This window comes from Platalea leucorodia (genome assembly GCF_965183815.1).
Source record: "Platalea leucorodia genome assembly, chromosome: 3".
In the NCBI taxonomy this organism is placed as follows: Eukaryota; Metazoa; Chordata; class Aves; order Pelecaniformes; family Threskiornithidae; genus Platalea; species Platalea leucorodia.
In genome coordinates this window covers 67,433,173-67,452,309 of record NC_138825.1, presented here as the reverse complement: position 1 = coordinate 67,452,309, position 19,137 = coordinate 67,433,173, and the positions used below count along the sequence as shown (strand labels likewise).

The following is a 19,137-nucleotide window of genomic DNA, read 5'->3' as shown; positions in this document are numbered from 1 at the left end:
AAAGCCAACCGTATCCTGGGCTGTGTCAAAAGAAGCGTGGCCAGCAGGTCGAGGGAGGTGATTCTCCCCCTCTACTCTGTTCTCATGGGACCCCACCTGGAGTGCTGCATGCAGCTCTGGGGCCCTCAACATAAGAAGGACATGGACCTGTTGGAGCAAGTCCAGAGGAGGGCCACAAAGATGATCAGAGGGCTGGAGCACCTGTCTTATGAAGACAGGCTGAGAGAGCTGGGGTTGCTCAGCCTGGAGAAGAGAAGGCTGCAGGGAGACCTTATTGCAGCCTTCCAGTACCTGAAGGGGGCCTACGAGAGAGCTGGAGAGGGACTTTTTACAAGGGCATGTAGTGATAGGACAAGGGGTGATGGCTTTAAACTGAAGAGGGTAGATTTAGATTAGATATCAGGAAGAAATTCTTCACTCTGAGGGTGGTGAGGCACTCGAACAGGTTGCCCAGACAAGTTGTGGATGCCCCATCCGTGGAAGTGTTCAAGGCCAGGTTGGATGGGGCTTTGAGCAACCTGGTCTAGTGAAAGGTGTCCCTGCCCATGGCAGGGGGTTGGAACCAGATGATCTCTAATGTCCCTTCCAACCCAAACCCTTATATGATTCTAAATCTGCAACTAGCCATGTATTTTCTCTAAGAGACATACAATTTCTGTCACATGTTTAAAGTGACAGTAGGTTGTTCCAGTTTCACTGGAATTCTGTTACAAAAACTTTTCTACAATGATTACACATCTGTACAATAAACAAGACGTTCCTCTCCTTTAGAAAAGTCTTACATCTGAGATCACAACCTGCTTTAGCAGGCATAGCAAATGTATGTACATACTGGATATGCAAAACAACATATAATACATTAATCTGGCATCCAGCTATCTTTTAGTAACTTCTTTTTTTGCCATCAGACTTAGTAAAAACACGAAATCGTATTTGTTGCAAAATTGATTTAAAATAGTGATTAGGTAAAAAGGAAAAATGCTAGAAGTCGCAATTTACATACAGGATTTAAACTTGCAGAGTACAGAAGTACTGCTTATTCATGGAATTTTATAACTTCAAATAAAGTTTAACAGGTCACAGTTAAAAAAGTAAATGTAAGACCAACCCAATACTGTTTTCTAGTTCTCTTTTTTTTTTTTTCCTGAGCATATGAAAAATACTGGGATCAGAAACAGATTCCCAATGCAAAAATACTTCTGCATTCGTCAAAGAAAATGTCAGAACTGTGTTCAAAATTGTCCTTTGGCATTAACCTTGCTGATCCTCTATTTGCTTTAATGAAGAGGGTCTGGAAAACGCAGAGCAGAAAAGACTAACGATTGGAAAATTTTATCACTAGGTCAGCTTTCTGGTTGAGCATTTTTTTCCCCAAAGGAACCTGCAAGCAACGCTCAAATGCAGAGCATGAAGGACTGTAGGTTCACTTCTTATGCCTCAATACAAAGAGATGAATAAGATGAACTTCAAGCACCTTCCTACCCAACCTTTCTGTGCTTCTTCACTGTACACACATATCAGGAACATCTGTTACAGCTGCGGTCTTCCTCTGGGAGAGATAATAAGATACTACTAATATGATGATCACACCAACATCTCTGCTTCCTTCTACCCAAGGTTAACCGTCTGCCTTAGCATCAGGGAGAACTAGGGACATGAATAAAAATGCAGCCACGGTGAAGCCCATGGACAACGTGCCAAGGAATCCTATTGTAGCAAAAGAAGTTGTTCAGAAGCCATTCTTACCAATATTTCCTCCTATTTCATAAAGAAAGACCTCTTCTTTCTTGAGTGTTTGGACATTTCCACTGTCAGGAACAAAACACAATTAATAACTATATTGCAAAAGAGCTTGCACATCGGCCACTTAAACATGTCTGGGAGAAATTATGCTAATTAAGATCAGCAGTGTACCTGTTATAAACCCCTCGTGTTTATACTCATTTACTGATACAGTAAGTGAACAAGAGTACCCTTGTGTGCTAGTGCAAATGAATAGTCCTGCAAGTGAGCAATACTCTATAGAAAAGGTAAAACAAGATAGATGTGAAGAAACTGTGGGGTTTAGAAAAGAATTCCATTGTTATTACCAAGTAGCCTGATATTTACCCTCTGATTTTGGTTTCGCTGCTGCTGCTGCAAAAATAAGTATTCCCCTCAAACACTTCATATTTCTGAAAAAAGCTTTGGGTGGGAGAAACCACATTCTTGCTGGTTTTAATTTTGCTGCAACTAAAAGAAGTAAAAAACAGACAGTGGAAGAATAAAGTCCCCGTACTACAAAGGGATTCTATTATTCTCACTGCTTAATTGTAATAATATATGCTAAGGCACAGCCAGAAAATAACTTTCTGTCAAAAGTGTAAACCTCTAAAAACAGCATTTAGCAAAAAGCAGCTTCTTAATCTCAACTAGTGTACCATATTATTGCTTTAGCATGAATAGTTATATATGATGCATATATTAAGTATTTTTTTTGCTAAGTCTATTCTGATTTCTTACTTTGCTTATATATATAAAAAAAGAGATGTAAAAGCTTGATTAAAACTTCTCCCTTTCTAAATGGATTTGGATGACTCAAATGTAGCTTTCCTTTTAAATCACTGCACATGCACAACATTTGCACATATTTATATCCCAATACCTATACTGTTGCTATATATAAATGCATTTTTTTACAAAATATTTTCTTTCTCTTTTCCTCATTCCTTTGTTTCCTTGACTTATTTTCTTGGAGTTCCCTTCTGTCTTGTCCCCAGAAAGTTACAAAACTATTCCTGACCCATCAGATTAAATAGCAGTTAATTATTTACTAACGGCACTCATGTATTCCTGAAGGCTTCGTGAGCTTTAATGACATTAGGAGCATTAAGTTAATTCCTCAAGCATGTATTTTAATGGTTAAATTCAGCCGAAAAGTTCATGAACTCACCTGGACTTAAAAGTATTTTAAAACTTTTTTTCTTGATATAATATATGAAAAGCCACCTCTCCCAAAATGATAACAAAACAAAAATGTGCTTGTACCTTTTCTGGCTGAGAAACCTGGCTACTATATCACCGGCTTTCAGTTCTTCTGTCAGCTGTATTGCCATGGAAACTTTGGAAAGATGAGGCGCTTGCACCCGTATCACTCCCTGAGGAACATCAGCCTGCAAAGCAATAACGATGTTGGAACAAAGCTGCTAGCAGCTGGCTTTGATGAGCTTCTCAAAATACAGTATGGAATAAGTAACTTAGTACAGTGCTCTGTACTTAACTACGATCTACTACACTTCGCTGCAGAAATATGATAACTACACAGTAATTCAGTAAATTACATCAGACCTTCAAATCTCTTTTTAACAGCGGGGAGAACTTTAGAACAAAAGAACAGTAGTGTTTAATTATTTTTCAAAGACGTTAAGAATAACAATAACACTTACTGCTATATTAAGAACACACTTTGGTATGATAACAAGCATATGAGATTGATATGGAAAAGACCTGCTGCAGGCATGAAAGCCAGGCAATCCCCCTGCACCACCCCCCCACTAAAACTTCCAGAAGAAACCTTTCCAGTTTCACTTAATCTGAATTTCATGCCAAAAAAAGAAATCACAAAGTATTCACGGGTCAGTCTACTTTAAGTGATTCCTCTTTTCAAATATCATTTCCTTTTAAAACAGATAGTCACTACTGCAGCTTTTTGTCCCTATTTTTTATTCTCCAGAATATATTCGGCTAGTCAACTTGCAGGTCTGACTACATAATGGATATGCATTTTATTTCAACCCAAAAATCCTTGATGATGAATATCAATCATATTAGTTACAGAGAAGGAGGGCTCCAAAGGACAGTTTTTCTGTTCAACTTGCAGTACACGACATTTGAAGTTACAAAAGGCATAATTTATTTGTGAATAAGGTCCTAATTTCTGTTCCTGGAAATCTTGAGGTAATTTTTCTATTCGTATTACATTACCATTTATCCAAATGTACTCATTTTGATAGGAAAAAGAAATGTAAGAGTCTCAGTAGTCAAGGTTGATTATGACAGTTCATACTCTTCTTCCCCCCCACTATTTACTGCAATTGTAAGGCTGAACATTTCTTCTTCCATAATCAATGAACAAATCTGGGCACCTGTGAATCTAGAATAGCTTCTCTGAAACCATCAGAGTTAAATGAATATAGAACAAGTATAAACGTGAGCAGCATCAGAAGCACAGCTTCCTGAGAAAGGTAAAGGCTCATTACTATACAAATGATGAGCTATGCTAAGTAATTTTAACCAAACAATCCTTCTATATCCAGTCTTATTGATTTAAAAATACTAGACATAATAACTATTTATGTCTAAAGCATTAAGAATCACTAAATTGAGAATTTGCTTCGTAGTAATCGTGGAATCAAAGATTTGTAAGATTGCAACGGATCTCAAAGAGCAACTCCCTACATTTATCCCTAAATTTGTCAAATCTGTCCTTTAAGGCCTCCACCTATGGAAACAGTGGCTGTAGCCATCTGCTAGGAAGTTAACTCCTGCTTAAAAATCTTTTGCCTCTTTCCAAACTGTTGAGATCCTGGCAAAAGGAAAGGAAACTTTTTAGGATTAAATGGTTATTTACAGATGTCCCTAACTGGTCTTTCACCGAAGTCAGCATGGCAAATTTAAATTGGTTTTCATTTTTGTATACACTTCTGTATCATTTTCTCTCAGTTGATTTTAATGGAGTTTTTCCAACCTTCAGCTGGATAACAGGGTGGTTTTTTTTCTATACAGCAGGCATATGATAAATTATTTAAAAACATGCCCGCTTTGAGTATATGAGAGAAAGAACAAGAAACGCCCACAGAGCTGTAACATTACGGTCACAGATCAAACAGAATAATTACTTTGTTTATTCAGACAGAATCATTATTAGTTCAGCTAATGACTGCACTTTGCCACTTTCACCACCTGCATTTACAGACGAACTCATGCTCAGCTGCACAGTATGTTCATGGTGCCCAACTATAGAGAGAGCAGATACTGAGCATCCCCTAGCCCATTCACTGTGCAAGCTGCTGGGAAAGAAAACGTGGCCGTAAAACGTCTAGGAGCAGTCAGAGAAGGACCTGTTCTCTGCACAGAATACTTCAAAACGTCCAAGTTAGGGCTCCACATCACAACATATAAGCGAAGTACCTATAAGATGATTGACAATATGCTGAAGGGTGGGTCACCTATACTCTTTAGTTTGCAGGTCCCCTCTCCTGCCTCACAGGCTCTCTCAGGATGAGGTTTACAACACTGAAACCTCTGGCTGAGTTCAGTACTTCCACACTTTAAAAACCTGAAGAGAGAGACCTCTTCAGTTGATGGAAAATACACTGGCCTACAACATTTAGTCTGCAGCAGGCACAGCAGTCACCTGTGAGGTACTCATCTTCTTTCAAACCCTTTCTTTTCAGAGGGACGTGAATCTATGTATCACAAAAGAACTGCAGCTGCTTGGCTATAGGATCTGGGGTGGGTCTCTTCCAGATTCTGATCCATTTTGCATGACACACTTAAATATTCATCAGGTTAGATGAAGAAAGGAACGAAGTGACTATGCAGTGTTTTCACTAATGACTCAGATGACGGAATATAATATATACTTATTAAATGTGCGAATGATACCAACCAGGAATGGGCCATGAGCATTATGAAGAACAAAACTGGAATTCAAAAGGATCTTGCTACATGGGAGACAAAATCTGAAAGAAATGGGATGCAGTTGTTCTCTCTGAACTGCAAAGTGCTGCACCTAGTTTGGGACAAACAACTGTAAAACTATATAAAGAGAAAAGATTTAGCAGGTAGCAATTTTTTTAGTAAATAATCTGGCACTGCAGTGGATACCAAATTCAGCAAGAGTCAGTAACGTTATACTGTGAAAATTCAAACAGGTTATGCAAACAGAACAGCTATGGGATACAATGGCTATTCTAACCTGTGTTAGATAAGCCCAGTAGCACTGCATTGTGCTGCTAACACGACTGCTCCTTTTTTTTGGAACAATTGCAACATAGACAGATGGTATAAATCAGGCTAATGCTAGTAGGTAAATTGCCAGTCCTGAGGGCACCTTTCTTTGCCTGGCTAGAGCATTATGCACCCCAACAACAACATAAAGACTTAATCCCTAACACTGACTTGGGGCCATGGATATGCATAGGCATCATGAAAAGCAATTAACCCTCACAAGCCCTCTAATATTAACCACTCTCAATTAACCCTCATGAGCCCTCTAATATTAACCACTCTCAGCACTGTACAGAGATCTTGCCCAAAGTTTGCAGTAAATGTTATTTAACCTCTGTCTTAAAAACGGAAATGTGATTGATAGAGAGGCCTAATCAGAGATAAGATGAAATTTTATCCGAATGAGCTGACTGCCATTAAGAATGCAGATATTGAGGTATTTTTGGAGAGTATGGAAGCGACTCAAGCTCTGTCCATCTATGTTGAATCATGTGGGGTGCCACAGCATGTGGTAGAAAATAGCAACTTTTACTTAGTTTTTATTCAGCTGCTCTCAAATGTTTCAAACAGTTTTCACTGGAGTGGAGATTCACCGCAAGTCTGGGTGCCTCACTTGCCATCTAATAATGAAATGCGGTTCAGGAACTGCAGACGAAAATTACCTCAATTTCAAATTAAGGCAGTATAAATTGAAAATTGAGGAAAAAAACCACAACAAATTTTCCTTAAAGAATGAGACAAATTTTTACTTAGAAAAATGTATAAAATTGTCATTCACAATGAAGCCTTATCAATTTGTGACTATGATTTTAAGAGTAATATGTTCTCAGGCACCCAAATTACTGAATGCTTCAAATAAGCATGAAGGATTTGTGAAAAATTGTACCATTTAATTTTGAAGAAAATCCCCACAGAATTCTAGGGCTTAAAGGAAATTATTGAATAGGAACTTTACATTTACATTTGAATAAGAATGTAATACATGAGACTCCAGCCCTAACTCCCCAGAGGATTAAAACAGCGTATTTTACTCTAAAAGACCAACAGCACTGAATTACAAAAAAATCCAATACCTGAAGTGGCAACAGCATTTGCCTATTTCAGTGTATTTACTGTTATTTCTATGTTGAACAGGGGATGGCAGCATTAAGTGTCATCTCATCATAACTCAACTGAATTGTATTCAAAGAATTCTCTTCTTATTAGACAGCGTAAAACAAATGTCAGTGTTTAATTAGCTTTATTTTAAAATTGTATGTAAGTCCTTATTCTATGTACAGATTACTTCATATAGATAGATATGAAAGTAAGGCAAAGTGGTACCTGGGGAATTAATTAATTTTGGACATTAAGAGATGTGTCAAACATTGCATACAAAATGAGGTAGAAACACGAAAGTGTAAGTCTCCAGCAGATATTGGATGCAGTTGTCCAAAGGATCCAGCTATTTGTACATTCAAAAGAAAAAAAGAAGGTATACTTGCAAGATCCAACCAGGCAGATTTGAGGGATAATATAGCATATTCATTTGCCATATTCTATTTTTTTGGCTTAATAGCTTAAAAAAAAACCCTTTATTAGAATATGATGACCCTTTTTTGTAACAGTTTGCCATACACATACTTGATAAGAAAAACATAAACCAGACCAATGCATTTTTACAAGCTACCACAAGATGTCTCTAATTCACCAGAATCTTCAGTATGACTTCAACCTACAAGGTGGTATTTTCATACCGCCTAAATCTGTTATGTATATGTTATGTTATCAGGATACACATATTTAGTGTTACCTGTTTACATATTTAAAATAACTTTGGAATCATGTATTTCAAATGCATTATAATTAAGATACCATACTGTATAGGCTAATGAGCTTCAAAAAATTTTAATTACTAACTTCATTGAAATCATAAATAATAAGCAATTTCAAGGTACATGAGATACATTTTTGAAAAGTTTCAATGTCAGTGGGAACAGTTCAATTAAAATATTCCTAAAGTACAGGAAAAATTAATACTATAATGCCACATGCTTTTTTTCTTTTTCACTGTAAAGAATGTATGAAGAGTGTTACACTGAAACTTATGCCTTGACATCAATGATGGGTCTGGCAGAAGTCAGTAACCTAACGGAGAGATACTGGACTGTAGATTATATACACGGGGTAAATTGGGAGTAGACACTTGGACAACAGCTGCATAAGAAGCAGTTTATTAGTTTTTTACATTTATTTCATCCCTTGGGGTTTCTTGGCGTGGGCAGGTTGTGCATGCTCTAGCATGCTCCACTTTACAAGGAATAGTTAAAGATTCATTGAGGCAAAGAGTTCAGTGGTTTAGGAGCTCCTGTAGGAGGAAGAAGGATTAAATGCTAACTTTGTTTCCAAACACTATTATAGATCTAGATTTCACTATTTGATATTTATTTTTTAAGTAAACACATGGTCTGCAGTGACTTACATTTGGCAGCAATGCATCTAAATGTGGGTACAGTAATACTGAGTGTTGCCACAACACTTGCTCCCTCTACAGATACAGACCTAACATACTTTTGTTTCAGAGGCACAAATTGAAACAACCTGTGGGATATCGTTTTTCAGAACAGAAATATTTTGACAAATCTGGGAAAACAAACAAACAGCCCAGCCCTCTAAATGTGTCATGCTGGTCATAAACTATGAAACCCGTATTAACTTGCTTTCTATTGAAATTCACAGTTAAATAACACGTAGATATCCCCTCTGCTATATTCACTTTTTCACTGGAGATGATAGTCTTATTAATAAAGCATTTCAGACATATGTTTCCTTACATCATTAGGGGTCTTCTCCTGCTTCTCATGCTTTTCCCGGTCACATGCCATCTTTTTCAGAAGTTTCTTCATAGCTTTGTCCTTTTTCTCCTTCTTCTGGCTTTCAGTGTTTTGTTTTCTCACTTGGTTAATAATAAACTTAGGAATCTAGATGAATATAGACAGTAAGTATGAATAACTACATAATTTCCTTAGGTAACTAACTTATGAAAACTTTGTAAATCGACAGATTGTCAGGTAGAACTCAATAAAATAGTATTTATTTCCAGTAATAATTAAAGATTCAAATAATATAAACCTGTAAAACAATTTAAAAACCACTCAATTTTTGATTTTATATTCCATCCAGTAAGCTCTCAGGGGAAGAGAGGTGGAATCATGCAGTGTTTTTACTTTCCTCGGTCAAAAAATTCACTCAACACTTAGTCTATACAGTGGTGTTAATAACTTTTCCTCACATGCAGCAAAGGTCAAAATTGTTTAAAGTTGCTGACCGACAACAAAGCGCAAACTTCTCCAGTCTGTCTAAGTTAGAGCTTTGCTTAAGACCATGGCACAACTTCATGTTTTAGCAAAACATGTTTTATATAATATGAAGTTTCACCCAAAAGGGAAACAGACTAAAACACCATGTTTCCTGCTAATATCTCTGAGCAGAAAAGAATAAATTCCTCATAACAATGCATACTGATAGGCCAAAGATCCCCCAAGGACTTATTTTTGAGTTCACATATGGTACATACAATATTAAAACCCTGACCATCAGAGCTTAACTCTACAATAAGATGTAATCATTCTGTTTCACTCCCATAAGAGTTACCTATGAGCAAGAACCCAGCTGGACAAGGCTGATCTTTCGCTATATCATGGAAAGAAGTTCATATTACTTCTTTGTTCAGATGCCTTGTTTGTGAAATTTATGATTTCCCCCGCCCCGCCTTACGAATACACTTACTGTCCAGAGAAGTTTTTGGTACTGAATCATTAAGCGCATGACATTTGCTGTTCCAGCTGCCATAACAAACTCCCTTTGTTCAATTGTCTTTGAGCCAAACCCATGAAACGTGAAAAGGTTTGGGGCCATCACCATCGCAACATTCTTTAACGTCATTTTATTTTTGTCTCGATGATCAATTACCCTTTGGAGGAATTCAAGCAGTACCTGAAATAACAGCAGAACTTACAGCTTAACTCTGCACATGAAAAAGTGAGAGTGAAACATGATGTTACATGTTTTTGGAAAAAGCTCTTTATTCCTAATAAAACCACATGAAAAGCAATCAATAATAGGAAGTAGGGACATGTTTGTTCACAGGACTGTAATGCAAGTTTTGTTTCCTTTAAGTAATGAAGTAAATCATTCTTGTTATTTTTGTGAATAACATTTTCAAAAGCATTCAAGTGACTTCGAAGCCCTGCACAGGAAGTATTTTTCCAAAACCCTCGTTATGTAGGTGCATAAGTAGCATCCCACAGATGCTTTCAAAAACATTACTGTTGGCTTTTCTTAAATTGAAAGTGAACACAATAGTGCCAGCTGTCATGGTTATGGAAACATGGAGCGGCTAGTTCTGTAGCATAGGCAATTCGTGAGTAAACCACTGCATTGTGAATGACGGGTAGCCAGTTACAAACTGACAATCTTCAATTCATTCAGTTCCAGATATTTGTAACTCAACTCAGGAGCCCTCCTGGCTGCTTCCACACAGTAAATAAACTCAAAAAGAAAGTAATGTTTAAACAGTAAGACCTAATAGGATTTTTTTGCCTGTAACAGAAGATGTTTTGCATCCTACACAAATCCTGCAAATTCATTTTTGATTGTAGCAATTTTAATAGTAAGCATATTCTGAAAAAGATGAATAGCTTTGCTACAAAAGGACAAGCCCAAATTGGAAGACTCCGTGTAACGTGCTGCAAATACAAATAGGAAGTGTAAATTTCTAGCTTATTGAGAGCAGAAACAAACAGCACAGAGAAAAGCAGGGAATAAAAATGAAGAGCTAAACCTATTTCACAAAAGCAAACTCTCATCCATAGTATTCTAACACTGTTTATTTTTTGCATTGAAAATAATGACTGCTGCTGCAAAAAAGGAACGAAACTTGTAAGAGAAAAGGTCGCTAACTGGGAGATTATTATTTCAATCTCCTGGAAAAATTTCCAGTCACATTCTTAAAAGTCATTTGAGAGGAATTAGGGTCCTAAGGTTTGGTTTTTTTTTTCCCTGAAGTTCTGTGAAATATGAAAAAAAAAAAAAAGAATCACTAGTTTCAGCATTAACTTTGAACTGAAAAAAAAGAATGTTAAAAAACAACAGTGTTCATTAAAGTGGATTCACAGAAACAGACAAAATATTTGTGCAGGAAAAAAGTATTAGCAATTCTAACCTTCAGAGTGTCTCTGTTCGCTTCAGGCAGGAGGAGAACCAAAAGATTCAAAGCTTGCAGTTGCTGTTTCCTCGTTGGAAGATCTGCCAGTGAAGCACATGAACCTCAGTGTTTTTAAATTGTCACTTCTCCTCTTCAGAAAGCACGATTTCAAAGTGGAAACTTCATGCAAAATGCTGAATGCATACACGTGGCTAATTGTCACAGTATGACAAAGGACTGGCAGATCCTTGTTTTCTGATACTCATTTCCAAATGTTCTTTTAGGATTCAGTTGCTGTATGACTCAGCAGTCTTCTGGCAATATTTTCTAGATGCCTTGTGATTCTTTATTTTGCAATGTTACAAGAAGAAATAGTCAGCTAACAGTTCCTCCCTTTTTGAGCCTGTGCCCCAACATATGAAAGGGTATATGCAAAACTGCTTTCACAGTTTCTCTGATTGCCTTAACAGTTGCATGGTCTCCCAAGTCACCCACACAGAATGAATACCACGTGTTGCTGAATAAGGCAGATCTCCAGCGACATAAGCAGCAGCAGCTGCAATGGCAAACCAGCGGGGATAAAGCCAAGGGCAGAGAAACTTAACACGTATCTGCAGCAGTGAGTGCCGTACCAAATGTGGCAAGCTATAATTAAAGAAAAGTGACATTGGTTCTGCCTTTTACCCAATCGCTCAGTGGTGCGTCATTCACCCAAGATGCAGGACAAGTGCATCCCTACACTCCTCCACCTCCTAGAAGAGCTCCTACGTTCTGGCAGTGTTGAGTAGCAGAAAGCCCCAACTCTCCCACATTTGTCACTTGTCATAAACTTCCTCCTGTCATGCTTTAGAGGATGTGCTCTGGCAAGTCTTCTCCGCAGATTCCTAATGAATCAGGCCATACATAAAACAAGTGAAGAGGCAGGTACCTGCACTTGACATAGTTTTATTACACTATTTCAAAATTCAACAGGGTTGTTCTCATGCATCCTGCTGTGATTCCAACTGAACTGCTATTTCAAATCCAAATCAGTTTGGGAGATACTGCCAAAAAAAAAGTTCATCGATGAAATAAAAAAACCCCTTGCTGACTACTTTCTACCATAATAAAAATTAAGGATCTGAATAAATGAGTGACAAATTATATAGCCATTTAAAACGTGCAAGTAGTGATAACAGTGTATCTCAAAAAGCAATGAGAATCAACCTTTTCCTAGGAAAGTAAGCAAAAATACAACTATAAAACAATTAAAATTTGTTACTTAAATCAAGGTTTTCTGTCTGTTCACCTAAATAACGACTGAATTTTAGTTGTTTAAATTACTTAAATTAAGAAATTAAATTGTTTAAATTAAGTTGTTTAATTCTAACCACACTACTTAGTCACAGTATCATGAAAAACACTGATGACTGTCACAAAGATGGCTCTTTTTCTGTAACACCTAATCTTATTACATGCAACCAACAAGATGGGCAGACAATTTAAACAATGGGAGGCTATGACGTGCTGTGTCTGTTTTGCATCAAATCCTTTGGCTCAATGTAGAAAGTGTTTCGGATCCTGGCACCTGAGTATTTTCTGGGTAAGTAAAACTACGTAAGCCTTCGGACAGCTCAGGAGCAGCAAGCAGAAACCCTCCTGGCTCCAGTCAGTATCCGGTAAGTGGAACAACCTTGAGGAGCTGTCTGCTGCCAGCATCGTTTGAAAGCATTCTGGCCAGCTTTAAGTTGCTGCTCAGTATTGCAAAACCAACACCACCATGTAGCAGGCCTAAGCACCAGCCCCCTACTCCCACCAACTTAATGGCCTTGAAAGGCAGCTCACAACCCAGAGACTGACACGGCCCACAGTTTTTAAGAATATTTGTCTGTCTGCCTGTCCATGGGAATTCCCTGGAAGTATCCCTTAGAAATGAGCCATCGCTCTGCCTCCAGACAAGGGGAATAGATTTTTCCTAAACCTGCACTCCTGTGTTGGCTGGGGAGTTAATGTATATGGATTCTTGCCCCTGATTCATTATCACCAAGCCGCTCTCTTTCAATTACAGTTGGTATGTTTGCTGTCTCGGTGACCAGTGGCAAGGAGGACATTTTCACAGGAACTTGCTGATCTCAAGGGACCAGGAATGATCCGCAGTTCTGACTATTATGCTCTAACTTTTCCTGTTGTAAATAGATAAAATACCCTAAACAGTATAAATTACCATTTGTTAGATTTTCTGCAGAACTATTATATCTTTGCTGTTGTTTTCTTTTGAAGCAAATATTGTTTATAAGCTGATACCACCATACACAATGTCCTTATATCCCATCCATACCTCCTAACGACTATCAGAAATATCTTATCAGAAAGCGGCAATGTGCTTTCATTTTACGTGTGAACTATTAAAATAGATGTTCCATGAATAATGTTATTTGTACATTAGCAAAAATATGCCCAGTTTTTCTCAGGAGAAGTCATATTGTTGTTATTCAATTTGTTTTTCAGCTTCACATATTATTACCAAAAATATTGCTACAGCAAAGAGGCATTTCTCTGCATTGGTATCAGTTCTTCGCAGCTGAGACAGAAAGGACACTACTCACTCTGTACATCTTGGAAAGCTTTGAGATATTCTACAGTGAGGAGTGGCTGAGGCAGTTCACGGATGAAGAGTTTTAAAAGACTTGCTGCATCATGTTGCTTTACATTTTCCCAGTTGAAAGTCCCTTCATAAAATTTTGCTTCCAGTTCTTGGCAAAGACTCTGAAAGGCAGTAGATACAGAGAGCACCAGTAACACTTGGCTGCTGGAAGTCATGCATTATAAACAGAGCAATACTTTCCTTACTTTTAAAGGGGGAAAAAAAGGGACATCTGAAATACCACTTAACTCCAGCTGCCGCTGGTCTTTTGCTACAAAAAGATAAATTGGGGATCAGAAGCACTGAAAGCAAACACATAGCAATAGGCAGCAGACTGCCAAATCATATATGAAGAAATCCCATGGGCCTGCCTCAGGGCCATATGGAATATACTATAAGAACCAAATATCATATTCATTCACATAAGGGTTATGACTTCCCCTCCCCCAAAATATTAAGATGTGGCTGACACACAGAGCAATTCTGAAACTACTACCAAGGGGTGTTGCTCTAACGCATGCATGGCCATTTTCATAAACAAATATGGCAATTATGCGTGTTGACACACAGTTTCCTATCGAAACATACACTAAGGTGAGGCTGGTTCTCTTTTTAAAAAAGAGGGAGAAGATTTGTGTGACTGGATAGCTGGATGTCTTGCCATGTGCTGGGAACTCCATGCCTCTGGACACACTCAGCTTTGCCTAGCACTGGATGTCAAACATGCCCTTTATGGAAGGGGACTGTACTGCAAAACATGAGGTTACGCAGCAAAATAAGCAGCACTGAAAGTCTCGGTGATACCTCATAAATCTGGGGTTGGGAAAGGGCGGGATACTGTTGGCAGCAGACACTACTATATACCTGCCTTGCTCACATGGTAGTGCTATTACTGGGCTTCCAGAGATGGACGAATGGGAACACGCTGCAAAGACTGAGTCCTTCTTAGTCTCCCACTAAGCATCAGTCCTGGCCTTGCACCCACTGCGTTTATTTCCCAGTCCGGCAGAGTGGGAAGTGGCCTCAGTATAGGGCCAGTGGCCCTGAGGCACCTCTCACAAGTCCCTCCCTTCTTGCCTCAGTTCTTCCAGACAGAAAATGAGGACAGAGACACTGGCTTGTTTTGTAAAGTATGTGAGATGAAGTGAGGGAAAGTGCTATGGAAAAATATGGCCTTAATTATTTATCTGGACAAGAAGGGCACATTGGATAGAGAATACTAGATACATTTTTAAAGACACTGGTCTCATTAAATTTGACTTTGTCCAAATGGAAAATGGATCTATTTCCAAAGAAAATGTGGACAATTGTGTTGACACAGAAGTTGGATGTTCTCAACTGTCCTCCAGACAGATCTCCTGTCTCCACTGATTATGCAGGGCATTCAAAGGTGCCAAGATCCTAACTCAGATGTCTAAAGTCAAGAGGGTATGATTTCCTGCTCATCAACAAAAGCAAGCTAAAGAAATAAAGATGGCAGTTCTCCCTCTGAGTCTCATCAGCTCACCCATCTGCATTCAGACCAAATCACTGTGGCAAGTGCACTATTAAACAACCAGATAAAATGAATTGCTTTATCTGAGAGGCAAGGGCAGAAATGTCAACTATGCATCCTAATGGACCAATGCTTAGATTTTAAATGAAATGTATTTAACTATGGGGTATTATAGATACGCAGTGCAATTTTTTAATAACTCCTCTAAAATCTATAGAGTAAGATAGAAAAATATTTTATCTTGAGATTATCTGTGCCCTTCTATAAAACTACGTAAGGAGAAAAATGTTTTCTTTTTCTATAGGAGAAAAAAAGTTTAAGAAAATTAAGAGAAAACATCAGTCCTTTGGTATGCTAAATTATTTGTTTTTCTATAAAGTTTTCCATTTGAATAAGTAAAGGAACCTAACATCTTTGCTAACAAAACAATCGCTTAATTCAAAGAAGCAGCTCCTGCAAATAAATAGGCAAAAAATTAACGAAAGTCAAATAGTGAATGATCCTCTGCCTGGGAAATTGTATTAAACTGATAAAATCAAAGAATAAGCAAATAAACAAAAACACTCCAAAATCATTCCAGTATGCAGAACTGATGAAAAGCAGAAAATAAGGAATGGAGGAAAACTGTAAAAAAAAACATATCTTAGTTACTGGTGAATAAACAAAGCCAATTTCCGTAATATTCCCTTCTTTTAGTTGTTTCTAATGAACCAGCTGCTGGACCAAGTTCTACACAACAGAGGCTGGCAGACGTCTTCGGACAGCTGAATCCACTTAAATTGTTCTTTCCGTTTAGAATTTAAGGCCAGTTCAGACCGTCTTTTTAACACATTGACTCTTGGCATGAATCATAGTGTGCATTTAGTTTCCTGCATTAAGGCAAATACTGGGGAAGAGTCTGCATGTAATTGGCACTCACTCTGCAAAGTGTCGGTGTGCACGGACGCGCCTAACAAGATTGTGCATAGTGAGCTGAGTAGTTGTACTGATGTTCATAAAAATAAATGTGAGAGGTTCTTCAGTGCATGCTGGCTGCCTTGCCCTGTAAGACAGGTTAAGTCTAGCTATTAAAATAGGCTCACAATGCCAGAGAAAAGCTTCCTCCTGGGGTAAAACTGGTCAGATGATTAAGCTGGTTCAGGGAAAAAGCAAAAGGCTGGAAAGCTCGTGCCAAGAATTAACGAGATTTTGGCACAACTGAATTTGAAACATAGCCTTAACTCTCCTTCAAACTTGAACTCCAGTCTTCTCCCCAAAGCTACACTGGATGAAACCATCAGCTTTCTGGTTAATATAACTCAAGTTTTCTTTGTAAAGAGATTTTGCTTTCTGTTTTTGAAGATCCTCATAACAACCTGGTGTTAAAATATATTTGTATGACAAAATAAAATCACCAAACACAGGTAAGTTTGGGGGGATGTTGAGAATCTGTGCAACGTTTTACCTTTACTCTTGTTGCAACTCCTGGTATTCTAAGAAGTCCTTCTGTTTCCAGAGTTGCCTCTTCTATCTGGGCAATCAGCTGTCAAACACAAACCAAATTGCATGAATGAAGATGCCAATTAAAAATTACTGGTAGATAGTTCTGATATATTGAAGCCTTTATGTATCTGTGTGTGTGTAGGTGTATGTGTACGCATGCATTTGTGCACACACATATGTAACAGACACACAAAGACACAGTTTACACATGGATTATAGTTGTAGATGTAGAACAAAACCTTTAATATGGCTCTTACCTGTTTTATGAACACTATTAAAGAGGAGTTTGTCTATTTTATTAAAAAAGAAAACTGTATTTTTTAGACCTCTCTCAAGTCTCCTCCAAAGACTGAAGCAGTTTTTTTCCAAAATTACTCTGGCTTCAAAAATAAATCCCAATTATTACCCTTGTTAAAATGTCTCCAAATCAAAACAATTAAGGTAACATCAGAGATACAGTACTAACTTTCTCACAAATACTCTTCTTTACGACTTTACCAGAGAGGAACTAAGTACTTTTAGGCTTTAAAGAAGCCTCAGTTTTGCAAATACTGGCATTCCCCTAACAAACTCAACAGTTTGCAATCCTACAAATGGCTTAGATAAATCAGTAGAAATTCTGTAAAAGTACTTAAAACACGTATCATAAATTCTGTTTCTCTAAAACATATGCCTAGAAGTATTCACTGAAGGATGGATTTAAGAGTATTCAAAAGAAATTTGTAAACGTCAAAAGCTGATGACATCATTTTAGCACAAATGGTTCTCACAATGTTTAACTAGGGCAGTGCCTTTGTTACATACCTTCCTGTGCCAGCTCTTGAGAAAAATTATGCAACGCAGTTGTGTCTTCTCCAGTTACAGAAATTAAAGGGGGTTTACCTACCACTGTATTTACGTAACTGATAAATGCCATAAAAAAGATCAGACAGAAAAAGCCACAAAGTTAGAAAACCACTAAAGGTGTCACCCTGCTATATTTTCCTTGGTTACAAAAAAAAAAAAAAAAAAGAAAAAGTGCTAACTGGCTGCATCCAACTCTCACCGTACCCAGCTTACACCAGAGCAGTGGCTGCCACTCTCACCTGTTGAGCACAAAGACACTGTGGGCATGTTGTGTGATTTGCCACCGTCCCCACGTCTATGGGGAGGCAAGGTCTGGGGGCACTGCTGGCGGCCACGGCTCCTTCACACACACTCACTCACAAGTGCCCCCTTGGCAGGCAGCAAGAGGTGGCCGCTGGCCACCACCAGCCTCCTGCCTACGGGAAATCCCCTCTTCATCTCTATCAGAGCTACTTTGCATGGCTTCATTAGCAGGCCGGAGACCTGAATTACTATCAGCAGAAACTTCTGGTGGAGATACATGGATCGGTATTACCCTCAGATTTTCCAGTCGGAAAACCCCTAAACTAAATTATGTCATTATTTTTAACCATAATTCCTCAATGAAATAAAACCTAGGTGTATCTTTCATTAAAATATTTTTTTTTAATTAAGCAGCCTTCCTGTTAGCTTGGTTTGGTTCATTTCAGTGATAACCAAGGTACATTTAAAAAGCAGTATGCACAAAAATGCTTTTTCTTGCACTTTATACAAATCCCCTATTCTTGGAAAGCACATGCTGTAGAGAACAAGCAGAAGAAATGGGAAACTTTTTTATTTTCATATTCTCATTTAAAGAAAAACTGTATTCCAAATGACGCCTGCACCTTGCAAAACAAATCACATCTATAAGCTAGAAATGTTTATGTAGAATTTTCTTCCTGAAGAACTATGCTTACTATGTTGCTAGGATAGCACAGTGATCAATCACTTTTTGTCATTTGATTTCTTTTTTTCTAGATAGCATCTTTCCCAGAAATGTATTTTTATGATCTTGAAGTAATTTCTGGCATAAATGACACAGCAATAGTTTTGAGAGAGTGATGCAAAACTACTTTTGAATTTTCTGTTTCTTGAAAAATAAGTTAAGCAGGTCCCCAAACCTACTGAAATGGTGATGACACAGCACTGAGTTTCTGTCAGTGTCAGGACAGGTCCACACACTGTGATCTCTCCCTTCCCATGCAATGAGACCTGCTATGCATGGGCAGTAAATCCAGGGTCTCCATCGTCTTTCCAGTTATCTTCCCCATTACCATGACATGACACGGGCCAAAGCATCCCCCCACACACTAAAGCAACAAATCTTCTGGAAAAGGACAGCTGCCACCACCAGAGGCAGTTATCCAGCCTGATGCCCACTCCTTAGCTACCTGCCTCATGGCCCAAACCACTTCTGAAAGGGAAAAAACACTTCCTAGAAAGATAGGTTCAGCCTATGGGCCAGGGATTGAGAATTTCTATGGAATTTCAAGT

At 38.1% G+C, this 19,137-nt stretch overlaps 1 protein-coding gene across 1 annotated transcript in view; it reads right to left on the bottom strand.

The window, feature by feature from the left end:
- ARHGAP18 (Rho GTPase activating protein 18) overlaps positions 1-19,137 on the bottom strand; it is a gene marked incomplete at both ends in the record, with an annotated part of 68,519 nt that overhangs the window by 1,728 nt on the left and 47,654 nt on the right. Inside the window, 7 exons of the mRNA XM_082305438.1 lie at positions 1,747-1,808; positions 3,028-3,152; positions 8,805-8,951; positions 9,760-9,966; positions 11,195-11,277; positions 13,762-13,921; positions 16,739-16,816. Of these exons, the coding sequence (XP_082161564.1) occupies positions 1,747-1,808; positions 3,028-3,152; positions 8,805-8,951; positions 9,760-9,966; positions 11,195-11,277; positions 13,762-13,921; positions 16,739-16,816 (862 nt within the window). The remainder of the gene's footprint in view (positions 1-1,746; positions 1,809-3,027; positions 3,153-8,804; positions 8,952-9,759; positions 9,967-11,194; positions 11,278-13,761; positions 13,922-16,738; positions 16,817-19,137) is intronic.